We start from the raw sequence: 23,025 nt of genomic DNA on the forward strand, positions 1-23,025 counted from the left end.
TGTTATGTGAGTGTGAAAGAGGAAGAAGAGGAGTCCTGGGAATTAAATGAAAATCTGCTCACAACTTGAACAGTGTTCAATTATATCAAAGTGCAAATGGTGAGATACCCATTAGAATAAGAGAGGAAATACCTTACATTTCCACAAAATAATAGTTGCCATGAAATTGGGCCATAATATACAACATAGCTGCGTTTGCATACAAGGTGGTAACTCGTATTTGAAAATATAAGGCAATGGATGTGATACTCGCACATAAATAAAGGCCAGCTGATTGTGCAAACAAATTTTCCACAAGAATGACTTTGTTTACACATTTTATAGTAAAACAGCTTGAAACATATTTTGTAATTGTGATAACCGGCATGCAGGTAAAAGGACATGATTGTGGGTATCTCAGCTTTTACTTTGGCTCCATACTTAGTTTTTATATCAAAATCTATTCAATATCAAAGTGGTTGTTGGGGAAATGCTCATGGCATAATGCCTCACTGAGTGTCTCTTCTCTGCTGTCTATTAATATCCAGCCAGCTATCTGGCATTGAATGGATGACAGTGAGTGTTAGCTCAACAACAATCATTGCAAATGCTTAAGGATGCTGCCATTTGCTCAATGTTTTTAAGAACCCCGAACGTTACTCTGAATGTCATTAAGCGCAGCAACATAATTAACAATCCCACAAAGGATGCGATAAGGAGTGAGGCCTCCCAAGAAAGAAACACATCCCACACATCATCAAGTCATCTTTCCTTCGCCTGAAGAGAAGATATCTCTCCAAAGAGATCCCCAGGAGAGCAGGGCTGCATCGCTGCCGTGTGTGCTGGCACACTGAAAGCTGACTCACACTATGTTTGATCATATCTTTGGCACCAATACAATATGATGCAAACAAGGAGAGGAAACCAGGCCATGCTCAAAGCCCTTACTTTGTGCACACACACACACACTCTTTTATTATTTTTGCTTAGCGTTTTCTTCCGCACAATGCCTGTTTCTGTCTCGGTCAAAGAGATCATTGGTTGTCACGCTAACACTTGCCTTCTCAATCCTGCACATTCTCTTCCCTCTTTCTTCCTCTACCTTTTCTCATTTGTCCTCCTCTCCACTCCTCTCTTCGACTCTAAAGAGCCACATTAATATGAACTCACCTGAAAACTTTACTTCAGCTCATTCTTCCTGTCAATAATTGAATTAGCCTCTCGACATTGACGTCACACAGGAGAATAGCTCTGAATGGGTACAACAGGGATGGAAAATAAAGTTTCTTTTCATAATTTGCTGAAGCGTCGATGGAGCATGTTCCGCCCCATGCTATTGCTCTTTATTTATTTTTGATGAATAAGGGATGAGATTCTGCAGTTGTTCTGTTGGCGGTGGCACAGCATTAGTATGCAGACAATATGAAGACAGACTTTTTTGTTTTCTCTCTCCATGCGTTGTTGACGAACTGTTTGTCTGTACTTAATGAATCACTCAGCGATCATTTCATTTTGATTTGGAGAGCAAGCTGCATGAGTTGTTGTTCACGGACCTCAAAGACTCAGAGAAAATGGAGTCAGGCCCGCTAATAAGAAATGAACCACACGCAGCGGCATCAATGTGCATTTGTCCTCCGTGGCTATTATTGTCAATTCTCACAAAGAAATGCTGCCGTTTATTAAGAGGCAGTGCGTTAAGAGAGAAAGCATGCTCTTGTGTGTGTGTGTGTGTGTGTGTTTGTGCGTGCACATGTTGACGAACACTTGGTGGCTCAGCATTGGCTGGACTTGGCACCTTCATTAAATCACAGCAGCAGCCCAAATGGGAGAGGTCAGCAGTGACACGACTGGCCGAGGTACAATATTCTGAAAACAGGTATGGGTTCACACTCGGACTTGAGAGTGAAAACACTTCTTCAAGGTTGTCACTAACTCAAAGCGACTGAGCTGTGAAACATTGCCGACTTGTGAAGATAAATACCATTTGACAGATAATCTTATCTGCTTTAAAAGTGAGAGCGTGCATTTCCTGTATGAGTGGCTCCAGCGGGACTTAAACTCTTGAGTGTTGTAATTCATCCTAACACAGTGAGATGAGAGCTGAACCTCACCGTATTACAAGGCACAGGTGGGACAATGACCTTGAACACAGGAAGCGCATTATATTACGCTGCTTGCATCTGTAATAGGAGATGCTGCTCAAGTGCTTTGGTAGTAGCGTTGTCCACAGTGTAGTGGTCAATCCAATGTTTGAAGTTGTCTGAATTACATAACTGCCCCTTTAAACAGCTTGAGGGTGGATGGTTGCTGAGAGCTACTCCAGCTCATTCTTTGTTCTTGCGTCAGATTATCTGGAGAGCTACTGATGGCAAAGTACAAGAGCGTAACTGGTATCTGGTGTCTTCTTTTCATGGCAGTGCATTGCGTCAGCCACTGGATCAAATAACAGATAACAAGATCAATCTGTACAAAAACATCCCAGTGGTTGTAAATATAAAGAGATTAAAGATAAAGGACACTTTAAAAGATTCTTAAGTCATTATGGTTGTCTTTGCTCGCTTTCTTTGGAATAGTTTTCTCTCATCTTCGGCTTCCAAGTAATAAGTCTATAATATAAATTGTCTGAAAACAGTGCTGCACTGCTGACCTTTAATGAACCCATGATAGGAACTGAGATTCACTTTTCGTCTTGACACTAATCAATATTTGATCAGTAGCGCTTGGAGCGTTCATTTTGTTGCTGGCACAAACCACAACCAGGAGCAGTAAGAAGTCCAATTTCTACCACTGCGCTTCTTCAATCAGAAATGTTCCAGAGTCAGAGACAAAGCGTAAGGAGCGTGGCATCGGAGCAGTCACAAATAGCAAAGGCTGTAAACGGAAGATAATCAATAACAGTGAAAGGCTTTGGGCTGTTTATGATTTACCTGTTCAATTCATGCAGGTTAAGGCCTCAATCTTTAAAACCTGCTGTCTTTTGTCTTGCATTGGTCATAAACCATAAAACTGAAACAATAGCTTCTTTTGTGATTGTTTTTTAAGCTTGACATTTAAAGTTATAGATGAGGGAGTAAATCGACTTTATGGATGTTAACTCTGACAGCAAGGACTTCCAATCCAAGGTGGTTGTAATTTATTGTAAAATGCCTAACTTCCATTTGATCAATTAGGGTTGAGGAGCAAATATTAATGTGTGTAGATTCACAAAATATTTAATATATATCAAATTCAGAGTATTGTCATATTCGGAATAATAGTGTAATCTTAGAGTGCACATGAACGTAGTCATTGACAGGTCTAACTAACACAGGCTCCACCCCTCTACTGGACTCTATGGGTAATACTCTCCAATCACAAGCATGCATTTGTACTGGACCTTTCCTTCTGTCACTCAGGACTCAAACACACAACATGTTACATACCTCGACCTGCTGACAGATCTGGATGAGCTTTGCCATTTGGTTCTCCAGTTCGCTGTTCCTCTTCACCAGGTTGGTCAGGTTGTTCTCCAGGGTTTGCTGTTGGGAGGAAGGAGGAACAGACTCAATCACTAGTACATACAGAGTGGTGATGGTTATGGATTCCACCATGTTTTTGTCTATTTAAAGTTTGAACATTCAGTTTAAGACACTGGCCAAAACCTGATAGATCACTTATTGTAATTTCTCCCCATGCAATTGTGTTTTTTCAAAAAACAAACAATAAATACGACAACAATCGTTCTCTATTAAATGGATCTGGTGACAGCATGCCATAGTATGTGATGTTTTTGGTGAAGTGCCTTGTTATCAACAACATAACCAATAATTAATTAATATCATATATTTATACTGAAAAGCAGAAGGATTTAAAACCAAATTACCTTCAAAGAAACTGTCTATTACAAATAAACAATTGACATACATATTTTTGGGGGCAGCTACAACACAGAAATGATTTAGTCTTATGATACTAAATAAATGGTCACTACTAAAAATATCTTTCCTGGGACATCAAAGCAAAAATACTGAACTATGTTTGCCTGAACATGTCCTGAGGGTTACCTTGTAACAAATGAAATCAAAGCAAAGAAAAGTCTTTACAAATGTTTAACTGCTGTTCTTTGGCATTTCAAATAGGACAGCAAATTGGTCCAAATGCTTTGAGACAAAACAGGATGCTATTAAAACCAATACCTTGAAATCTGCATTTGAAGCAAAATATACTATTCATTGCTGGCTGTAGGAAACAAAGTCAATCCCACCATGCAATTGTTTTCTCTTTTTTTCTCTGTTTTATTAGCTAACATACCATCTGTAATATGATTATCTAACTGCCTGGCCCTGTCATACTCTACTTTACAGCCCCAAAAACCACCATATGATCCCTGACAAACTAAAAACAATCGACTTTTGAATGATCAAACACTCAATTACTATCCGTTAACTGTGGCTGTTTGTCAAATGCAAAACAAAAGACAAACACACACACAAACAAATTCACTCAAACACATATACAGCACAAAAGATGAAAATGCAAACAAGCAAATGGCGAGACAGAAATAGAAGTGCCGATCAAAAGGAAGCAAATCAACGATGGCGGTGACTACGATGAGCATCAAAACAACAACACAACAACCACAGCTGCAAAGAGAACAGTACAACAAAGCAGCAGACAAGCGGCGGCGGGTGTTTGAAGTAGCTCTACTCATGCAAGTGAAAGGGAGGTGGGCTGAGAAAGCACCTGGCCACTCCGCTGTCTGTCTGTCAGCCGCCCTGCTTTTCCAATATCTCCTCCGCCTGCCGCTCAGCCTGATTTACTCTGTCTGCTTGTTGTCTGTTTGACTTTGCACCCTCTTAATTATTTATCTGCCTGCTTATCCCTCCCTGCATCCCTTCCTTATCCATCCAGGTGTCCACCTGTGTGCCTCTCTGCCTCTCTGCAGCGAAGGGAGTTAGGGGGTGGAAAAAGGCAGCCAGGGAACTCACCGCAGCGCTTGTCTTTGAAGCCTCCATTACCGCATCTGACACTCTGCCCGGGCTCACCTGATAAGCCTACAAATACACACATACACTTGCATAAGTGCACACATAAACACACACCTGCAGACAAGCCCGAGCGCACAACGTCTGCCACCTAAACGCAACTGAAGAGGAGAACTCCTCCCTGAAAAAGCTGCCACAAACCCTCTTCTGATGGTCTTCTACATGAATGCAGACGAGAATGTGGCTCACAGTGTCTGGAGCTGGAGTTACATCACTGGAACTTGCGCGTTTGTTGTGTCGCAGCCCTGCGTGAGTGTGTTTGTGTATGAGGGAGTTTGAAGTGGAACATCAGTGAGAGGGGACAGATGGGTCATTAATTAGCAAGCTGGAGACAAAGATGATTAATACATCAGAACACAGCTGCCTCCCATGAGACTGCAGTGAAACAAACTCCTCTGTCCTTTACATACATACATGCGTGTTTCAGTCTGTCTTTATGTGTGTGACTCAGTCGATGTATCTGCGTTTATACATTTGAGATACACAATATCCGTATGTCTCTGTATATGCAGATTATATCTGCTTGTACTTGCACATGTACATAAATAAAGCCACTAAACTTTGTTTGGGTATTTATTCTACAAGTGACCACAAAACGTCTGTTGTGTGTGTGTGTGTGTGTGTGTGTGTGTGTGTGTGGATAAGTTTCTGCATGGCACTCCTGTGGCTTCAGCCCGGCAGGCAGGATGAGTGGCAGAGAGAGAGAGAGGGTGGGGAGGCAGAGCAACCGTCAATAACAAACTCATTAAAACACACAACAGACATCAAAGACGGCGAGAACCACTCCGAGATAGAGAGAGGGAGGAGAGAAAAATACGGCTCAAGGAGGAAATGGGGGCAGAAAAGGGTGTGAATGGTGGGAGAGGGTGCCAGCAAGTGTTGGATGGATGGTGACAATCAGGAACTTCATATGATGGCTTATTCTGTCAAAATCATGATCAGAGCAGATATGGCGACTGTTTGGAACTTGAGAGAAGATCAATGCTGGGTTTCACCGGATGGTGTGTAAAGTCCCTCCTTAGTTCTTTGTTACTACAAGTTAGTTTCAGACTAGTGATTTACTATATTTAGGTTTCACCATTCAAACTTCATGCGATAACTAGTAAAGGAAATATCTGTAGCACCATACAAACTATTTATAATTTATGTACTATAACTTTTTAAACAGAAAGTCACTGTGGCATCATGAGCTGTAACATAACTTCTGTAAATAACATTTTAGGATGCCAAACAACAACTTACATCTCCACTTAGTAAACTTTATAACCATGATAAGGTTAATGTTCCAACCATGGGCGTAACTTCAACTTATTTTAACTAACTAATTTTAACCTATACTGGCAGGAAAAGTAGGAATACAAGGTACAATAAGGCACACAATTAAGGAGACAGCGAGAGATAAAAGAGATGGGAGAGGGAGATGGAAGAGTGAGAGAACGAAGAGCAGAGGAACCCCTGAATGGAGGGAGGGAGGAGAAGGTAAAGGGCAAGTAGAAATGAGAGACAAATTGCATTTCAGTTGCTTGAGGCACATGATGGTAGGGCTCTTAGCATGAGGTAATACCATTCATTCACTGATTCCGCTTTGGACGTGGCATGTCATGAGAGTGAACAGAGAGAGTGCCACAGAGATGGAGGGGGTTGATGGGATGGAAATGGGCATGAGGCCCGTGCTGAGCGGGGCAGCTTGGTAGAGTAGCTCCTGCATGGCCTGCCCTCTAATTCGGTCTTCTGTCTCTGCTGCAGCTCTCTTTTCCCTCATTATCTGTTTTTCTGTCACTCTCTACCTTCTCTCTTTTCTCCAGTACGTCTACTCTCCCTCTAACCTGGTTGTCTGTCTCCTCCTGTGCTCTGTGCCTCGCCACTTCATTCCATTTCCAGTCCGTCTTGGCACAGCTATACGACTGCAGCTGCTGACAGCCCATCATCCTGGGTTAGATCGCCACCCCCTCATATGACTTCATTGTGTTGAGGGGCTCCTGTGTCTCATCCCTCTACAGATGATCCCATTTCTCTTTGAAACAAAAAAGGACTGATCCCTATTTATATTACAGTAGCTACCGAGACTGGAGAGAAGGATAGTGGGAAAAAAAATACCTTTCTTACCGAACGTATGCGTATGATGGAGGTTTTACTGAACACACAATCGACTGCTGTCACAGTTTAATCCTGAGTCATCACTGTTAACAGGGTTTGTAGATCCATTCACATTACTGCTAAACTAGGATATTACATTACATCCAAAATAAATACAATTATTTGTGTCCATAAGGTGACAACCCAAATAGGAGTATTTAGGAGAAATCCAACAAGCCAGTGACGGATTTTTGAAAGAAAATTGTGTGCGTCAGTGATAACTGTGACAAATTTGCAGTTGGCAATTTGTGAAATCATATTACGGTAATCCAATTACAGAGTAATGTGTTACTCCTCAACCCGAGGCATGGGCTAAGCTCTTTGTTACTCTGGCACAGGAACATTAAAGGACTTTTATCTGAGGTCAAATTCAAGTTCAAGAATGTAATCGCATCAAAAGTGAGGCAGTGAGAGTGTTCCACATATCAGAGAGGCGAAAACTCTCTTCTAAATATTGCTTGGATAGGAAACAAATGTACACAGCGTGTTTAAACTGCAAGGCATTGCTTGCCAAATAAGATGACATCGTCCAGTGGCTGAATCTCTGGGTCGGTGCGATGATGTAACAACAACAATTCAACCACCGACACAACAAAAATGGAACAGAATGCCCTAAGGCAAAGTATCCAACTTCAAAGTATTTTTCTTTTAATTAATGCGGGATCCTCCCCCATTCACAACAAGTCAGTAAGAGAAACAGGAATGAAAGGGAGGAAGAGATTAAAGTCGAGAAAGAGCAATAGAATAGAACAAGCTCGCTTTACAGCTGTTAACAAGAGGCTTTTCAGAATATGGATGTGTCAGTAACACAAGCCTTCTGGGAAACAAGGTTTTTGTCTGAGGATAATATTCCATAGGGCACAGTGGTAGAGACCAGCCAATTGTAGCGGGGTTTAACAAACGGGGAGTCACGCTTGTCTCATAACCCTCTGGCTGAAGCCCAATTAATGAGACCAATAGGGATACTTAAAACTAGCTAAAATGTTCACACTTTTCTGTCTGTACCTTGCTACCAAAAGCAGTCCATTTGTTCATTTGGGCTCTGCCTGTTGTGTCGTACAAGAAAGTCCACCTGCTACCGATTCCACATGCAAATATATACACAACCAAAATGTCTGTAATGGACTCTAAAGTATTCACTTTCAAAGTTTTAGCTCTGAATAAGATGATACACATATTTGGACTCCAAATGGACTCCTGTGACCTTCAAGCTATAAGCGACCGCGCAAACGTTCAAGGGATCTTGAAACAGTGGGGTGCAGACGGCTAGAAGATGCTTACTTTCATTTTATAAGTCTGGTGGGGGAATTTATTTAAAGTTGCTCAGAGAAAGCAGGAAAAGGAAGCAGGGAAGGGTACGGAAGGACAAGTCTATGCTGCCTTAGTCAACTTCTCACAGCTTTGACGAATCCCAATTGCTTTTTCCCCCTTAAGTCTTATTAGGAGAAAAAGCCATCCTAAATGGATACAAATCCAATAGTAATTCAACTTTTTAGCCACATGAGGGAATTAGGATCAAGAAATCTCTCTGTAGGTTTGAAAGGGAATAATGAATCGTCATGACTACTGAACAGCGGCGAGGAGGCCAGACACAAGATGGCATTTGATTTTGTTTTTACGACTCTCAGATATCCCATGGGCCCATGTGTAAATTTGAGCTTCCCAAATATTTGTTTAGGTTCGGGACAGACTGACCCAGGACTACTAAAAACCAGAAGGATGAACGAACAGAATAAGAAAGAAAGAAAACACAGAAATAGATGTAAAATGAGGCAAAGCGATATCCCTGTCCATTTCCCAATGGCCTTTATAAAACAATGTCATATCATATTACAGGCTGAGAATACTGTGATATTTGAATGTTAAGAGATGGGAATGTAATTCTGCGGATTAGGGGGGGTCTGGACTGAGATGAAGTGGGGTTAGTAGAAAACAGAGATATGGTTGAATGGGCTTAAAGGATCTCTCTGTTTCATTTCAATTGGCATATACTGGATTCTTTCAATTCAGTTTCAATGATTAATACTGAGAAAGGAAAATCCCACAAGTACAAGTGACTTGGCGGTTGTTCAATATGATCAAGATTTTCACCTGTTTTTTGAGTCAACAGTGACACTAACAGTGTTGTGTGCTAATAGAGTATTTCTTACAAATGGAGCACGGAGAAGCAGCAGGCCAATAGGGGCTAATAAATTAAGTTAATTAAAACAAGTAAAATAATCAGTTCTTCACTGAGAAACATAGGTCACTTATGTTAACATCAATATACAGAACTAATGTAATTAGTTTGGTAGTAAATCAAAAGCAACACACTCACATTCACACTGGCTTGGTACTCTGCTTCTCTGATAAATACATACAATTAGTTGTCAGTCAATTGGTAACAACAATAAAAATGTTGTTACTGCAATACAGTGCAGTAATAACTGCCTAAAATCCAACAACATAGCCAAAACTCAAAGTGCTCCACTGAAGTTCCTCCAAGATTGATATTTTTGTGTCATGGTCATTTCTGTCTTCACACTGGGAGGATGTAAGTCATGACAAACATAGCACACTACACAGTGCAGAAAAGCCTTCAAACACAATGTTTTGTAGTGGTTGAAGGCTACATTTAAATTGGATGACCAGTCAAAAAAATAAATTAAAAAAGACTGAAGCAGGTTTATTTCTCACATATTTAGCAGAGAGCCATATTCCCACCTGACTGTGAAATCTATGTATCTTGTGAAGAATAGGACCACCGTTTTACCACTGCTTCTTAAGATCTATGAACTTGTGCTGGAAGTAAAATGGCACTTTGATTTGGTCTGATTATTCAGTGTAGTATTGACTTTTGATAAACACGGAATTTCCAGAGAAGAAGTCAAAGTCAAAATTGAAATCTTACTGATACAATAGATTTTAGTCTCAGCGTCTATGAAATCCTCATCTGTTCATTTATTTGTGAATTACTTACATGCCAGAGACGCCAGAGCCTACAGTACAGGGCATGAGTGGCTCTTTAAAATAGTTTAATCATCTTGTTGTACTGTATGCTGCGCAGCTCATGACAAATCCTTGTTATTCACCTACAGCCGTATCCATTGAAGATGATACCATTAGGTTGGTGCTACTAGCTGTAGACTTCTGTCCTCAAGACTGGAGCTGTAGCCAGCAACTGTGACTCCTGACTAAAGACATTGTTATCACCGTGCCTTGGTTTGGCTGCTTTGTGGAGTAGCAACGGGCTTTTGAATGTCTTCATATATCACACATCACTATTTAGTGTGTACAAGGTTATGTGCAATACTGATGGTAAAGTCCAGGGAACAGAGAGAACAGCTCTGTAGCTAACCTAAATCAGCTATGGCAAGGTCACCTTGGTGAATGTGTTTCTTTTAATCTGTGACTGACATCAGATGTAGCAATGAAAAGGGGCCCAGATTACAAAATGCAAATCAAATGAATACGATTACAAACAACTGCTTAGCATGTTTGGGTCTGATTTGTTGCTTGGTATGCTTTGTCCACAGATAACTATCAAAACAGCAGACCTGAGCCGAGCAGATAATAGCCCTTTCTGTATCCATGAGGCCGCACCTCCGTACTCCTGATCACATCTGGACTGTGACAGATGTGAACCAAACACAAGAAGAACCAACTGGTCTACTATTCTAACTTTATAGGTTAAAATGGCAAATGTTGGAGAACACCTTCAAGGGACCAAAAGGACTACACTAGTCTATTCATATCCTAAAATGTGAGTTTTGATGAGTAACAGAGTGGCCTAAAGAACAGGGAGGTGGCTCTCCAATCCGATAGTCCAGTCTGGACATCTCCACTAAAGTGTCCTTCAGCAACGCAACCCGAAAACACGGTCCTGTAACCGACCTTAAACTCTCTCTGAGAAACAGGAGGAGTAATTGTCCCGTGGAGGTTTTATTCTATCTTTCTTTTCTTTCAGGCCGTCTTTCTTTTATTCTTAAAAACATTTTTAATCTACAGTCTTGGCACCATTTGCACAGTGGCGACAGTTCGGCTCCCACAACGTTGGCTTGTTACTTTTGCAATGTCAGGCCAACTGGATCTACAGTACACAACAGGACATTGTTATGCTTTTGTCAATCCCTTACAACCCACACCCCTCTGATATTTCATCAGCAGTTTTTTACTTTACTTTTTTAGGGTTTTATAGGGTATGGAAACAAGCCTTTGGGCAAACTTTTGCACATTTTCTATGAATGTGAACAGCCATTATAACTTAAATAAGTATATAAGCCATGCACTGTAGATATTCTGATATGCATGCCATGTGTGGCAGTAAGGAAGAGGCCCAGCTCATTAGGATTTCCATGGCTCGTTACTAACCGCCTGTCCTCGACGTTCACCTCCCACAGCACCAGCTCCAAGTGGCAGCCTGCAGCTTGATGGGCTTCACTGTCCTCTTTTCCTCCTGATTGGTTGCAATTGCAAATGGATCTCATATTCACACAATAATTGAACCGAAATGCCTGCTTAGCTCCTGCATGAAAAAACAAGCGAGGTACAGAATGCGACAACGAGACAGAGAGAGAAAGAAAAATAAAGCTTCACAAACAGGCAGCGCAGAGCCACATTTCATTGTCTGTAATACAATTATCTGCCGACTCGTTGGTTTATTACTATGAAATGGTTATTAATTTTCTAAAATGCAATAACAGAGAGAACTGTTGAAATGTTTTGGGTTTGCTTTGCTCTGTGTCTAAAACCCTCTCACTCAAAATGATCAACAAAATACCAACGTCTTTTTAGCAAAGATCTGCTATAAATTTCTATTAATTTGGTCGACCATAAAAGTCAACATAAAATGATAGAATTCATACTTTGATTTAGTTCAGTCTAAGGTTCTTGGAGACAATATCTATTGAGCATTTCTTAGATACATGTTGAATTGTGCACTAACGGTACGAACAAAAAACAAATGAGATGTGTAATGAAGAAGAGGACTCTATTTCATTAGACTGTGACATTTATCTAGATTAGCCGTGTGATTACTTAAAAAAAATAGATCATATTCAGTGGAAGTCGCAGCGCTGCAAAGCTAGACCGCACAGGAGGTCACGGAGACGTGCCGTGAACACCCTCATAAATATAACAGCGTAATGAGACACACAGAAACAAGCGGCAGCTATAGAAGATGTTTGCAGAGAGACAAAACAGGCAACCTGATTGGTTAGCTGGGTGCCGAAAGTGCAGAAGATCCCCAAATGAGGTGGGAAGGCCTTGTATGTTTTGTATTAGTAAATAGTACGGATGCGTGCAGAGGCATAAGACTACGTCATGTTGATTTTCGTTCACTGGAGCCGGAGATTTCAGAGGTAATTTCATGTCAGCTTTGCAATTCTACACTAGCTGCATGCATCTCATACCCACATATTTGACTTTAATAATTACAATCAGGGCGTGCTTATAATTAAGTAGTATAATCCCAGTGGTTTCAACCACACCCAGCGTTGTGCAACAAAGTTACTGCAGAAGTAAGATAAGCACAGCGTCAGTGGAGCCTGGTTAGCCGATCCAGAAAGACTGCTTTCCTGAAACCAAGGTGTTGTTCTCACTAAACCTCTCCGTAAGCCTTTAAGCACCAAGACATGCACCCAAAGTGAGGGAAAGAGAAAAAGTTGTGAAAGCGTCAAAGAAACCACGTGTACAAATGTCGACGATGTTTGTCTTGTTTCAAAGCTGATACGAATCTGTTGTCAATGTGAATAACTGCAACCTGATAAGAGGCACTTAGACTCACATTAATTGTAATTGGTTTGACTATTTATTACGCAGTCACCATCACCCTCTCTTAGTTCAACATTTTACATCTATAAATAATTCAACAAAAAATATTTACAATTATGACTAGCACTTTGAGTGTTGACGAGAAAAGCACTTAAAAAATGCAGTCCATTTACCATTACATTGTACAGATAACAAAGTTGTTGTGTTTACTTGGGTTAACAATCCAGCATGGCCTTCTCTGGTGTGTCACTTTCACGATGTGCTTGCGGCCTCTCATTAGATTGTATTACTATAGAGGACATTATTTAAAGCCATTGGGAAAGACTGCTAGAGAAGAGTTGCTGCTGTATTCCCTTAAGATACAGAGATTCAGAGCTGTTTGCCCGTGAAAACGCAATGAATAACTGACATGACAGTTATCAAGTTTTCATCACGGCCCCACAGCTTTGAGAGTCCTTGACGGTGTTTTACTATATCACTCGTGGCAAAGTGACACACCACATAATCTCACTTCCGACACATGGAGCGCACCACATTTTCGCTTGTGGAAAAGTCACGTGCACTTCACAAACACTGGATCTGCAGGGCTTTCTGGTTGAGCTGGTACATGAACCTCAAACCCATTTCCCCCTCTGAGACAAGGCTGCCGAGAGGAGACGGCTGATTCAGGCAGATGAAGTGATTTTCTAGGAATGGTTCCACTATCATCATCATTATCATCATTCTTCTTCTATCTTAGCATAGCAATCTCTCTTCCTGTACACCTGGATGCATGCGTCAACATGTACACTGTGACTGTCAGCTCCTTCCTCTTCTCCTCCCCTATATTGCATTTTAATTAGAGTGAACTTCTCTTATTGCTCTATTGAGACTCATATCGCTTGGCTATATCCTATAATCCTCCAAAACATTTGATGGTGATGATGAACTAAGCCTGTCTGAAATCACATAAAGATACATTTGCATGATCTGAGACACAAAGAGTGACAATCAGAAAACAAGGCTAGGTATTGAGCACAAAAGATTACAGACGCCTGCAGTTGGCTGACAATCCTCAGCGATAGTTTCTGCGTCTGGTTCTATTTCTCCGTGTGCCGCAAGCAAATCTGGCAAGAAAACACAATGATGATCTGCTATGAACTATATAAATGATATATGATATGAATGATCTCATTCTGATAAATGTTCAAATATGCATGCTTCGTAAAGCAATAGTCTTAACATTGCTTCTTCACTCTCTTGCAGAGTTAGATGAAAAGATCAATATCAGTCTCACACCTGTATTATTAATATGGAGCCAGGAGCAGGTTAGCTAAGCTCAACATAAAGACAGCATCTCCCAAACTCATTTATCAACACGTTACATCTTTACAATTAATTTGTATTGATAAACAAACAAAATATAGCATGATAGTTAGTGAGCTTGCGAGGTGCAGGTAGGCATGTTTTAGTTAGACTAGCTGTTTCCTCCAGCTTACAGTCATTATGCTAAGCATCGTTAACCACCTGCTGGCTCCAGATACATATTTACTTTACAGACATGACAATGGTGTTGATCTCGTCATCTAACTCTTAGGGACAAAAAACAAGCAAACAAACAAAACAGCATATCTGAAATGTATCTGTTTACTAGTTTCTGTTGATGGCTGAAGCCTCCCCTGTGGGTTTGCTGCAGGCGGGCTGGCTGAAGGGAGGTCGTGTCATTTAAACCTTGAGCGATGATGAGTGAAACACACTAAACGCCTCACATCATGGAGTCCCTTTAGCTTCTCTCTCTCTTTCCCTCCCCCACTACCTGCTCTTCATTCCCTGCCACTTCGGATCTCTCATACTCGCTCTTCTACAATGTCAGCTGTCCCCCTCTCCGAATTTCTTCCTCAACCCTGACCTTCATCATCTTGTCTTCCACTTCTCCGCTCAGATTTTTTTTAAATATATAACTGTGACAATAACAATCCTGTCTCTAAGACTTAGAGCTATTTTTTTTCTTCTCTGTTTAAATGTAACATGTTTTATTGGGTCCCACAGCCAACAGCAGACCAAGTGGAAATGACACGTCTTATCTGATCTTCAATTATTCAAGTGCTACAAATTAATCTACTCTCTCTTTGGACTCGCGCTGCTGTACATGTCATCTTCTTTAACGTTCAGCCACAACACTGGAACAATAATCTGGTGTGAATGACACTTTCCAGGCTAAAAGCTTTCCACTTGCCAGCTTTGAGTAAAACCTCCAGAGGAGTTCATCCGATCTCGTGGACTACAGGAATGGGGGTCGTTTCTGTGAGAGTGTGATAAGGTTATGAGCGACACAGTTAGTTGATTTATTTTGAGGGGACAGGGTTCAGAGGCATACGAGACTAATGCAACCAGCAGGAGGGTAAACTACCCACCCAGACACATGCACTTAAAAACATAAAGAGGAACACATGTCATGATGCGTGTCAAAATTTAACCTGAGATGCTCAAGGGCATCTTAACAGAACATAATGTATCATCACTGGCGCATGATTTCTGGGGAAATGGAGGCACAGAAGGCTCTGATGTAAATCAACTGTGATTCCAAGCTACTTTTACCGCAGTCTCAAATTTAGTCCCAGAAATACGTCATCTCTAAGACTTTTGCTTATCTCGACAGATCTCAGCGTGTACTTAACTCAATCTGCCACAAATATGCTTCTCCCCTCCCCTGCCTCTCGAATTAAAAACCCGCTTTTGCTCTAGCCTAAATTTTTTTTCAGCACTGCCATGTGACTTTTTGAATGGGATCCCTGAGCTCTGTAGCTCAGGGAATAAATGTTTGATATTTACTTGCAGTACATAAAGGGCAAGTGGGGAAAAAAACAGCACGATTGGAGTTGTGAAAGAAAACGACAGCTTTATGTTTGGTACTGGATGTGATAGTAGACGATCCAGAGATGCGTCTGAGAGAAACGGTGAGATTTCCACCCTAAAGCGTTTTATCTTGTCTCCCACAAAAACAGCCCCTTCTGAGCCCTGCAGGCATTCAGATGTGGAGCAGAAAAAGACCATGACTCGTCTTCCCAGGCTGCAGCAGGTAACATGCACACAACAAATCAGACAAATGTATATGCACAATAACAATAAGTCAGAGCCTGCACACACTCCCCTCCTCCCGTTCACACACAGTGGCAGTGGTCAGCCACAAGACAGAGCGACTCTATTAGTATCAAAGTGGATCTGTCCACTCTAACAGATGGGTTTGCTTCCTTCAAGGTGGGCGAAGTGATTTACTCTATCTCGGCGATACTTTGCCTTATCTAATTGGACCGACCGTGGTCAGGAGGCAGGCCAGTAAATCATGCCACTATCATGTATTTATAGATGAGGTCATGTAACTGCAGTGCTGATGGCAGCTACATAACATCTATATATGACACCTGTTACCACGCCAGCTGCTGGCAGGATGCCTAAAAAACGAGATGGACAATGCAGTCAGAGGAGTTTGAGCAGAAAAAGAGGAAGTTAGCAAATGTGAGTGGCAGAGAGATAAACATCAGATTCTCACTGCACATATATATATATATATATATATATATATATATATATATATATATATGTATACATATATATATATATATATATATATATATATATATATATATATAATATGACATCCTCAGCTCGACTCTGACGGGGATATGTTACAACACCATGGATTCACATGCTGAGATTCTCAACTCCAGCTCACTTAATGAAATGAAAAATCGTAAAGGATGACAGCCGAAGTGCAAAATCACACAAGACAACCCTAACTGTGGCTCAGCGTGATATGGCCAGACACCAGAGTTCTAGTGCAGGGAACACATCTGGACAGCGTCCGCGATGGAAACAGGGCTCCCCCACAAACAGAGAAGACACATTCCCGGCGTTCCTGGGATTCTGCTCGGTTGACTCTCTGGCGTCAATATCTGGAACAGACATTTCTCTTGACTCCCCGGGGAGATTAACTTTGTTACTGACTAACCCGTGCGAAACAGGAACCTCTGGGGATGTCCTTGCAGATCAGTGACATCAGAATTAGAAAGATTAATTATTACATTTTTCTTTGATATATATATATATTTTTAAAAATGGCATCACATCTATTATACCTGGCATACTAGTGAACATCATCTCTATGGGTCTGGCTTAATAAATAAACTAAAATGCAATGCAGAAATCTGGGTTTCGGCAAAATTAAGAAGCTAACTGCCGATTTAAAGAAATAAAACCACTCAGATATTTTCTGAGGTTGGGTTATGAAGGACGTGCATTAGCTTGATGGCTTTTACAAGAACTGTTAGCTTATATAGTATATACATATATACTATATATAGTATATACCGACATATTTCTGTATGTCGGTATATACTATATGTGGATGCACTTTTATTAATTATTCTAACACTTACTTAAGCTGACAGGTCAATACAGAAATTATTTAGCAATTTTCACTTACAGAAAAAGACCATTTTTAAGGCATGGGCTGTCATATTTGTGTGTGTGTGTGTGTGTGTGTGTGTGTGTGTGTGTGTGTGTGTGTTTGTGACCATTTCAAGCATCTTTCAAGTCATCTTTATGCCATAGATATTGTACGAATATCCAGATGGTGTTTCCATGTTTGTACTGTATGCATGACCTCAGATGTAGCCGTGGCTTGTGTGTCTCTGTGGAGCTTTAGTGGACAGGGTGCTGGCTGCTGCTGTCAGCACCCGGCTGGCCAGAGAGGAAAGGGGATGTGTCCCTTTTTAGAAGCCATAAAAGAGTGTGCCCCTTTAAGAGCACAGTGTTGTTATGTGTTCTCAATCTTTATGTTACATGAGATGAAGAAGCGAACAGGTAACTCTAGTCACTTCATGGTCATATTGTTCTGCTGCTACGTGGCTCCAAAATCTTTTAAACCTAAATGACTTGTACATCTTGGACGGTCAATGCTCGATGACTGGTGCATCTCACAGGAGACGCAGGTTCAACTTGTGGTCAGAGGTGCATGCTGTGGAGAAATATAGGCCTGAACTGCTGAATACATGGAAGCAGAGAGTATTTTTTAAATGTTTAATCTAAACACACAGCCATTTTGTATTTTGCCAAAAACAATGGTTGTATTTTCGAGACAGATTAACTTTAATTTTCTGTTTCAGCGCCGATATGGACGTTTTTGGAACATAATAATAAGGGTAGATGTGTAATTAGAATTGGAAATGGAACTTTTCTGTCTCCTTTCTTTAATGAGTTCCTAAGAATAGAAAGCAATATAAACGCAACTGCTTAAAATACACATTTATTCAGAATATATATATATATATATATAAAAACTTCAAAAAAAAACTTCAACTTTAACAATGGCATCGACAAAAAAATCTCCCGCAACAATGTGGGATGTTGCTCGGATTACAGGCAGTGACTTCCTCCCAACTCTGCCTGTGTAATATGCAGCACTTCCTGGCTTCCTACATTATGAGTGCCACAGTGTTAGATAACGGAGCTAACAGTTGTGTGTGTGTACGTGTGCTTTGAAAGAGAATGTGCATGTTTCAGGAAGCAAGAGATTCATGGGAATGGCCAATGTCCAAGGCAGCTGTGTCTGAGACCGAGCGAGATGTTTGAGAGCAGTGTGGGAGACTGAAATCCTCCTCAGCCAGCCAAAACAACACACACATGCTTCCAAATATATTTGGAGGACTTTTCTACAAACAAAAAGGAAGGATGGTAATAACTTTATGTATGCGAGATATGTTACAATAGAGAGATGGAACAAGGCAACTCAAAAAGAATGTGTCCTCAACATTTCAATGAATTTAAAATGTGTAAACATCCAAAACATTCCTGCATATGGCTTCAACCAAACAATCACTTGGGTTTCTCCATCTTTCTTTCCATTTCACAGTCCTACACTAATATGAATGTTCATGAAATCTGAATATCCAATGCAAAACTTTTTTTTCCTGCGGGGGAAACTTTGTCTGCTGCCGTAAACTGGAAGTCAGTTAAATTATTAAACAAAGACTGGCCATGGGGATACCCATTTGGGGAACAGTTGGGACTTGTTCAAGGGAATTCATCAGTTTAACTGCCACTATTTCTTTTTGGTCAACTCTTGTCTCACATTTCACTTTTCTTTCTCTAAACTCTTGTGATTTTGAACGAAACTAACTTATTCCAGATTCCCTGGCTTTCACAGAGAAGCATTTTTTCTTCCTGTTACTGTAATGGGATTGCTGAAGCTGTCTGGTTGCTGCATCAATGACATGAAAGACAGAAACATAACTCAATTTATGAGAACAAAGTGTGACTGTAAGCAGATAGGCAAGATGGATTCCTCACTAACTCGCGGAGTGGTGTGTGTTTGGCCCACGTCCAGTTTTGGTAATTTACCGCTCTTAGCACCCAATGTCATTGAGTTCTTCATCTCTCTGCTGAAAGGGAAATTATACGATTTACATTACAAGCAGTTGCAACTGTGAAGCTGCAAAGAAAGGACAGCGCCACTGCCTTCCAAAAATGAAAAACACTCCATAATGAGAATGAGTATCGAGAGCGACTATCATCAAGTAGTCAAAACATTTTTCAAGATTAGAGGGAATGATGCAAATGAGGCTTGTTTTGCTAGTCATCAGCCACAGCCTACATAGTTGAGTCAATAATGTACCTACATTGAATTCAAAACACCAGTAAAATCAAAGAGAAACACACATCTTTAGATGAACTAGACAAATTTCCTACTGGGTGCTTTTGAGTTTCTATCCTTCAGGCGCAGTCACACTTCCATCAGTGACACAGGTTTGCAAGTCAGCAAGTTTGAAATGACTAAACCTTTAAACTGGCATGACAATTGATGATGAAAACACAACATTGATATATTACCATAATATCTGGAAGATTAGCCACTAAATGCCCCACTAGGTTCACCAGCTAGTCACCAGCTAGTCATGTCTGCTGTTTGGTGCTGGGCAGGTAACGCACAGCGAGTCAGAACGTTGCCTGCTATGGTCGAAAAGGACACAGACGAGTGAAGAGAGTGAGCCACAACAAGTTGGGGGCCATGAAACCAAAACGATGAGCTGGAAGTTTCTCGTAGTGCTGAGGGGAACTGCAAAGTCTGGTGATGATGATCTGTGGATTTGCCACAATCCATTGTTCATGTAACATATATACATGTAGTATTCATGAAGCAGCTTTAAATGCACACTTTAAAACTCACAAAGTGCATATTTAATTTCAGAACAACTGAATGTGGTTATAGGCCGAATATCCAGTAAAAATGCCTGTAATTCACACTTCAAAATGTAGATAATAGAGTTGATTCAATGCTGAAAAGTATTATTTACCTATCATTACTGTTCCTTTGGTGAAGCTTAGAGAATATTAACCACCGGGCTATTTTAAGTTTGGGGATGAACCAGAGGTCACTGTTGTCCTCAGGCCAGTGAAGACGTGCTGTTCACCTCACACTGGTGTCGTTAGTTTAAACTAAGCGTCTTCCCAGTGGCAACACACTGTTCCTGCCTGGCAGCCTCACAACAGGACACACAACTCATCACGCACACAGCAGCATGCGAAAAAGGAAGTGTGTGTCCACAGACACCAAAAACATGCCAAAAATGAGAAAACAGACATTCACCCGATGTTCCTTCAGCCTCTGTGTTTACACATACACACATTCATACTTCTGTGCACTTCTGTCCGACTTTCCAGCGTCAGTATAAATATTCCTGTTATGCTTCAGTGTCTTGTCCGCTGTCCCTGAGCCACAAACCAAAACAAAACAGAGGACCTGGGATTTATACTTTTGACTGACAAACCTCAGTTATGATTACAATTAGTGGATATTAGTGGAAGCTTTTTACATTTTTCACAAGTCCCTGAGAGACACTGAAATGTAATTTCTAAATCAAGTAATGTTCCTAGACTGCATGTGTCATCAGTTTCCTTAAACAAAGCCCCTCCTTTTCCCTCATGAATGTGATCTGTGCCAGGGATTGTTGCACATAATAATAGGGAGTGCTTACTCATCAGATATTATAGCAAAATAATGCGGCACTTTATTAAGGGTTGGGATCAAAATGCATAGAACCCAGTGAAATAAAAACCCATCAGCATGGCAAGATGAGTTTCCACTGTTGATTAATGTGTAAATCCTCTTATGTTGTGGTGTGTAGCTGCCAGCCATCTGACTAAAACACATACATATGGATGGGTTTATGATCTGCTGTGCATTATGACAAACCATGTTGAACAGTAAATACATGAATAAAGCCACTGCAAACAAAAAAGAGATGTTATATCACATGTTTTAAAAACAGATACAACATACACATAAACTCAATCTGGCATGCTCGAATGCTTCGTAAATATACATATATAGTATGTATTTTATGGTTAATGCCACACGAATCCAAAAGACGTATTTATCAGCTTCTTAGTTAAAAGGACTTTTCTTGAGTGTCAAAAGAGTCAGAGGCTCAGCTAAGCTTTTGTTGTCAGCTTCCAACAGCTTTACACTAAAACACACACAGCACACGCCCACAAAATAAGTGGGAAAAAGACAGATGAAAGAGAAAGACACGGTGCAAGGTCTAGCAGGGTTCAACCAGTATGGATTTAGAGGTCAAGCATTACAGGATACAGACTGAGGAGGATAGTCCGAAATATTTTGTTTACTTTTTTCAAAGTTCATGCAAAGGAAAATCCGAGACGGGTTTACCCAGGAATTTTATCCTTGGGAGTGTGAAACGTCCCTAAAACAAAAGTAATGACAGGGCTAAGAGTGCTAACCTGAGGGTGGGCGCTACACTTGCACGACGACGCAGTTGGTCGGGGCGCATCAGCTGTGACCACTGTATGAGCAGAGTGCAGAGCGGCGCCTGTGAATGAGCCAGTAGGGCTCGCTCACATGCACTAACATGCACTAAAAGCCAGCTAGGCCGGCTTATGTCCACAAAGCTAGGAGAATCTCAGACACCAACACACACAGAGGGAGAGCGACTTCACTCTCTCCTCAGGTAGACATTACTCCACTACATCTTTACATAGATCATAGTGGTTTGCTGCTATTTTAATGCTTTGAACTTAGAATTCAGAACCTTTAAGTATACGTTGCAGAGAAAATGTAAAGTTTGTTCTGAGTCATGAACCTCAATTTTACAGATGATGAGCAGCACTGATTGGCAGATATATGCATAAGGAGTGTGTGTGTACTATAGCTGATCTATTTCAGTAGAACACATGCACCATCCTGTAGCAGTGCATCTGCATCACACTGTAGCTGCCTGAACTGTGAATAGGACCCAGCTATAAAAGTAAACCCTGCTCTCACTTTATAGAAGGAAAGCAAGGGGAGGCGGAGGGGGCATCAATTGATAATGGATAAATGGGAATGGATAAATTTGTACATTGCTTTCAAACATACACACAAACTCAGATGAGTAATGCCGGTTATATGCCCTTCTCCACATTGCATTGAATCACTGCTGACACCGAAGCTCTTAAAAGCTTTCCACTTTCTTTCTGCATAAATTGTGCATATGCACGATGCAGTGCCTGGGAGTTATTTGATAAGCTTTATTTATTATTTCATTTTTTTCATGACCCACTTAATTTTATGATGGGCTGGCGTGACATATTTTCACTACACATGCATGATGCATTGACAGTAGTGAAGTACAGGCACTCGCTCGTGCACAAACACACACACACACACTACCTAGGCATGTTAATGCACGTAGGCACACAGACTCTAAAAGCTTTCTACTACATCCTTGGTGGTTCCGTCAGCATGACTAAGTGTGCTCCATCTCACACTGTTCTCCAGATATAGCCATGATTTCCCCTGGCATCTCACACTCAGCTCCCAATCACTCCACATATGTCAGAGGTAATAGCATCTGCTACTACACACATGCATACCCACATCTGCTCGCAGGTGTGCCCCCCACACACACACACACCTGTAGATACTGCTCACAGGTACACATATTTGAAGGCAATCGTATGCCCTCCGACACAGAAACACAGAAACACACTGGAGGGCTGTGAGTCTCCCTCTCACCAGCGATATACTGCTGCACCAGCGTATGTGGGTTTGTGGGCGACTGCAGGCGGAGAGTAGAGATGTTACCGAAAACAAGGCAGA

The 23,025-nt window shown here is 41.1% G+C and overlaps 1 protein-coding gene across 1 annotated transcript in view; it reads right to left on the reverse strand.

The window, feature by feature from the left end:
• Positions 1-23,025, reverse strand: part of mid2 (midline 2) — a gene marked incomplete at its 3' end in the record, with an annotated part of 60,267 nt that overhangs the window by 31,454 nt on the left and 5,788 nt on the right. The window contains exons 2-3 of the mRNA XM_079228427.1: positions 4,947-5,012; positions 3,402-3,497 (exon numbers count right to left, since the gene is read on the reverse strand). Coding sequence (XP_079084553.1) covers positions 3,402-3,497; positions 4,947-5,012 — 162 coding nt within the window. The remainder of the gene's footprint in view (positions 1-3,401; positions 3,498-4,946; positions 5,013-23,025) is intronic.

The sequence above is a fragment of the Taurulus bubalis genome (assembly GCF_910589615.1).
Source record: "Taurulus bubalis genome assembly, chromosome: 13".
Taxonomy (NCBI): domain Eukaryota; kingdom Metazoa; phylum Chordata; class Actinopteri; order Perciformes; family Cottidae; genus Taurulus; species Taurulus bubalis.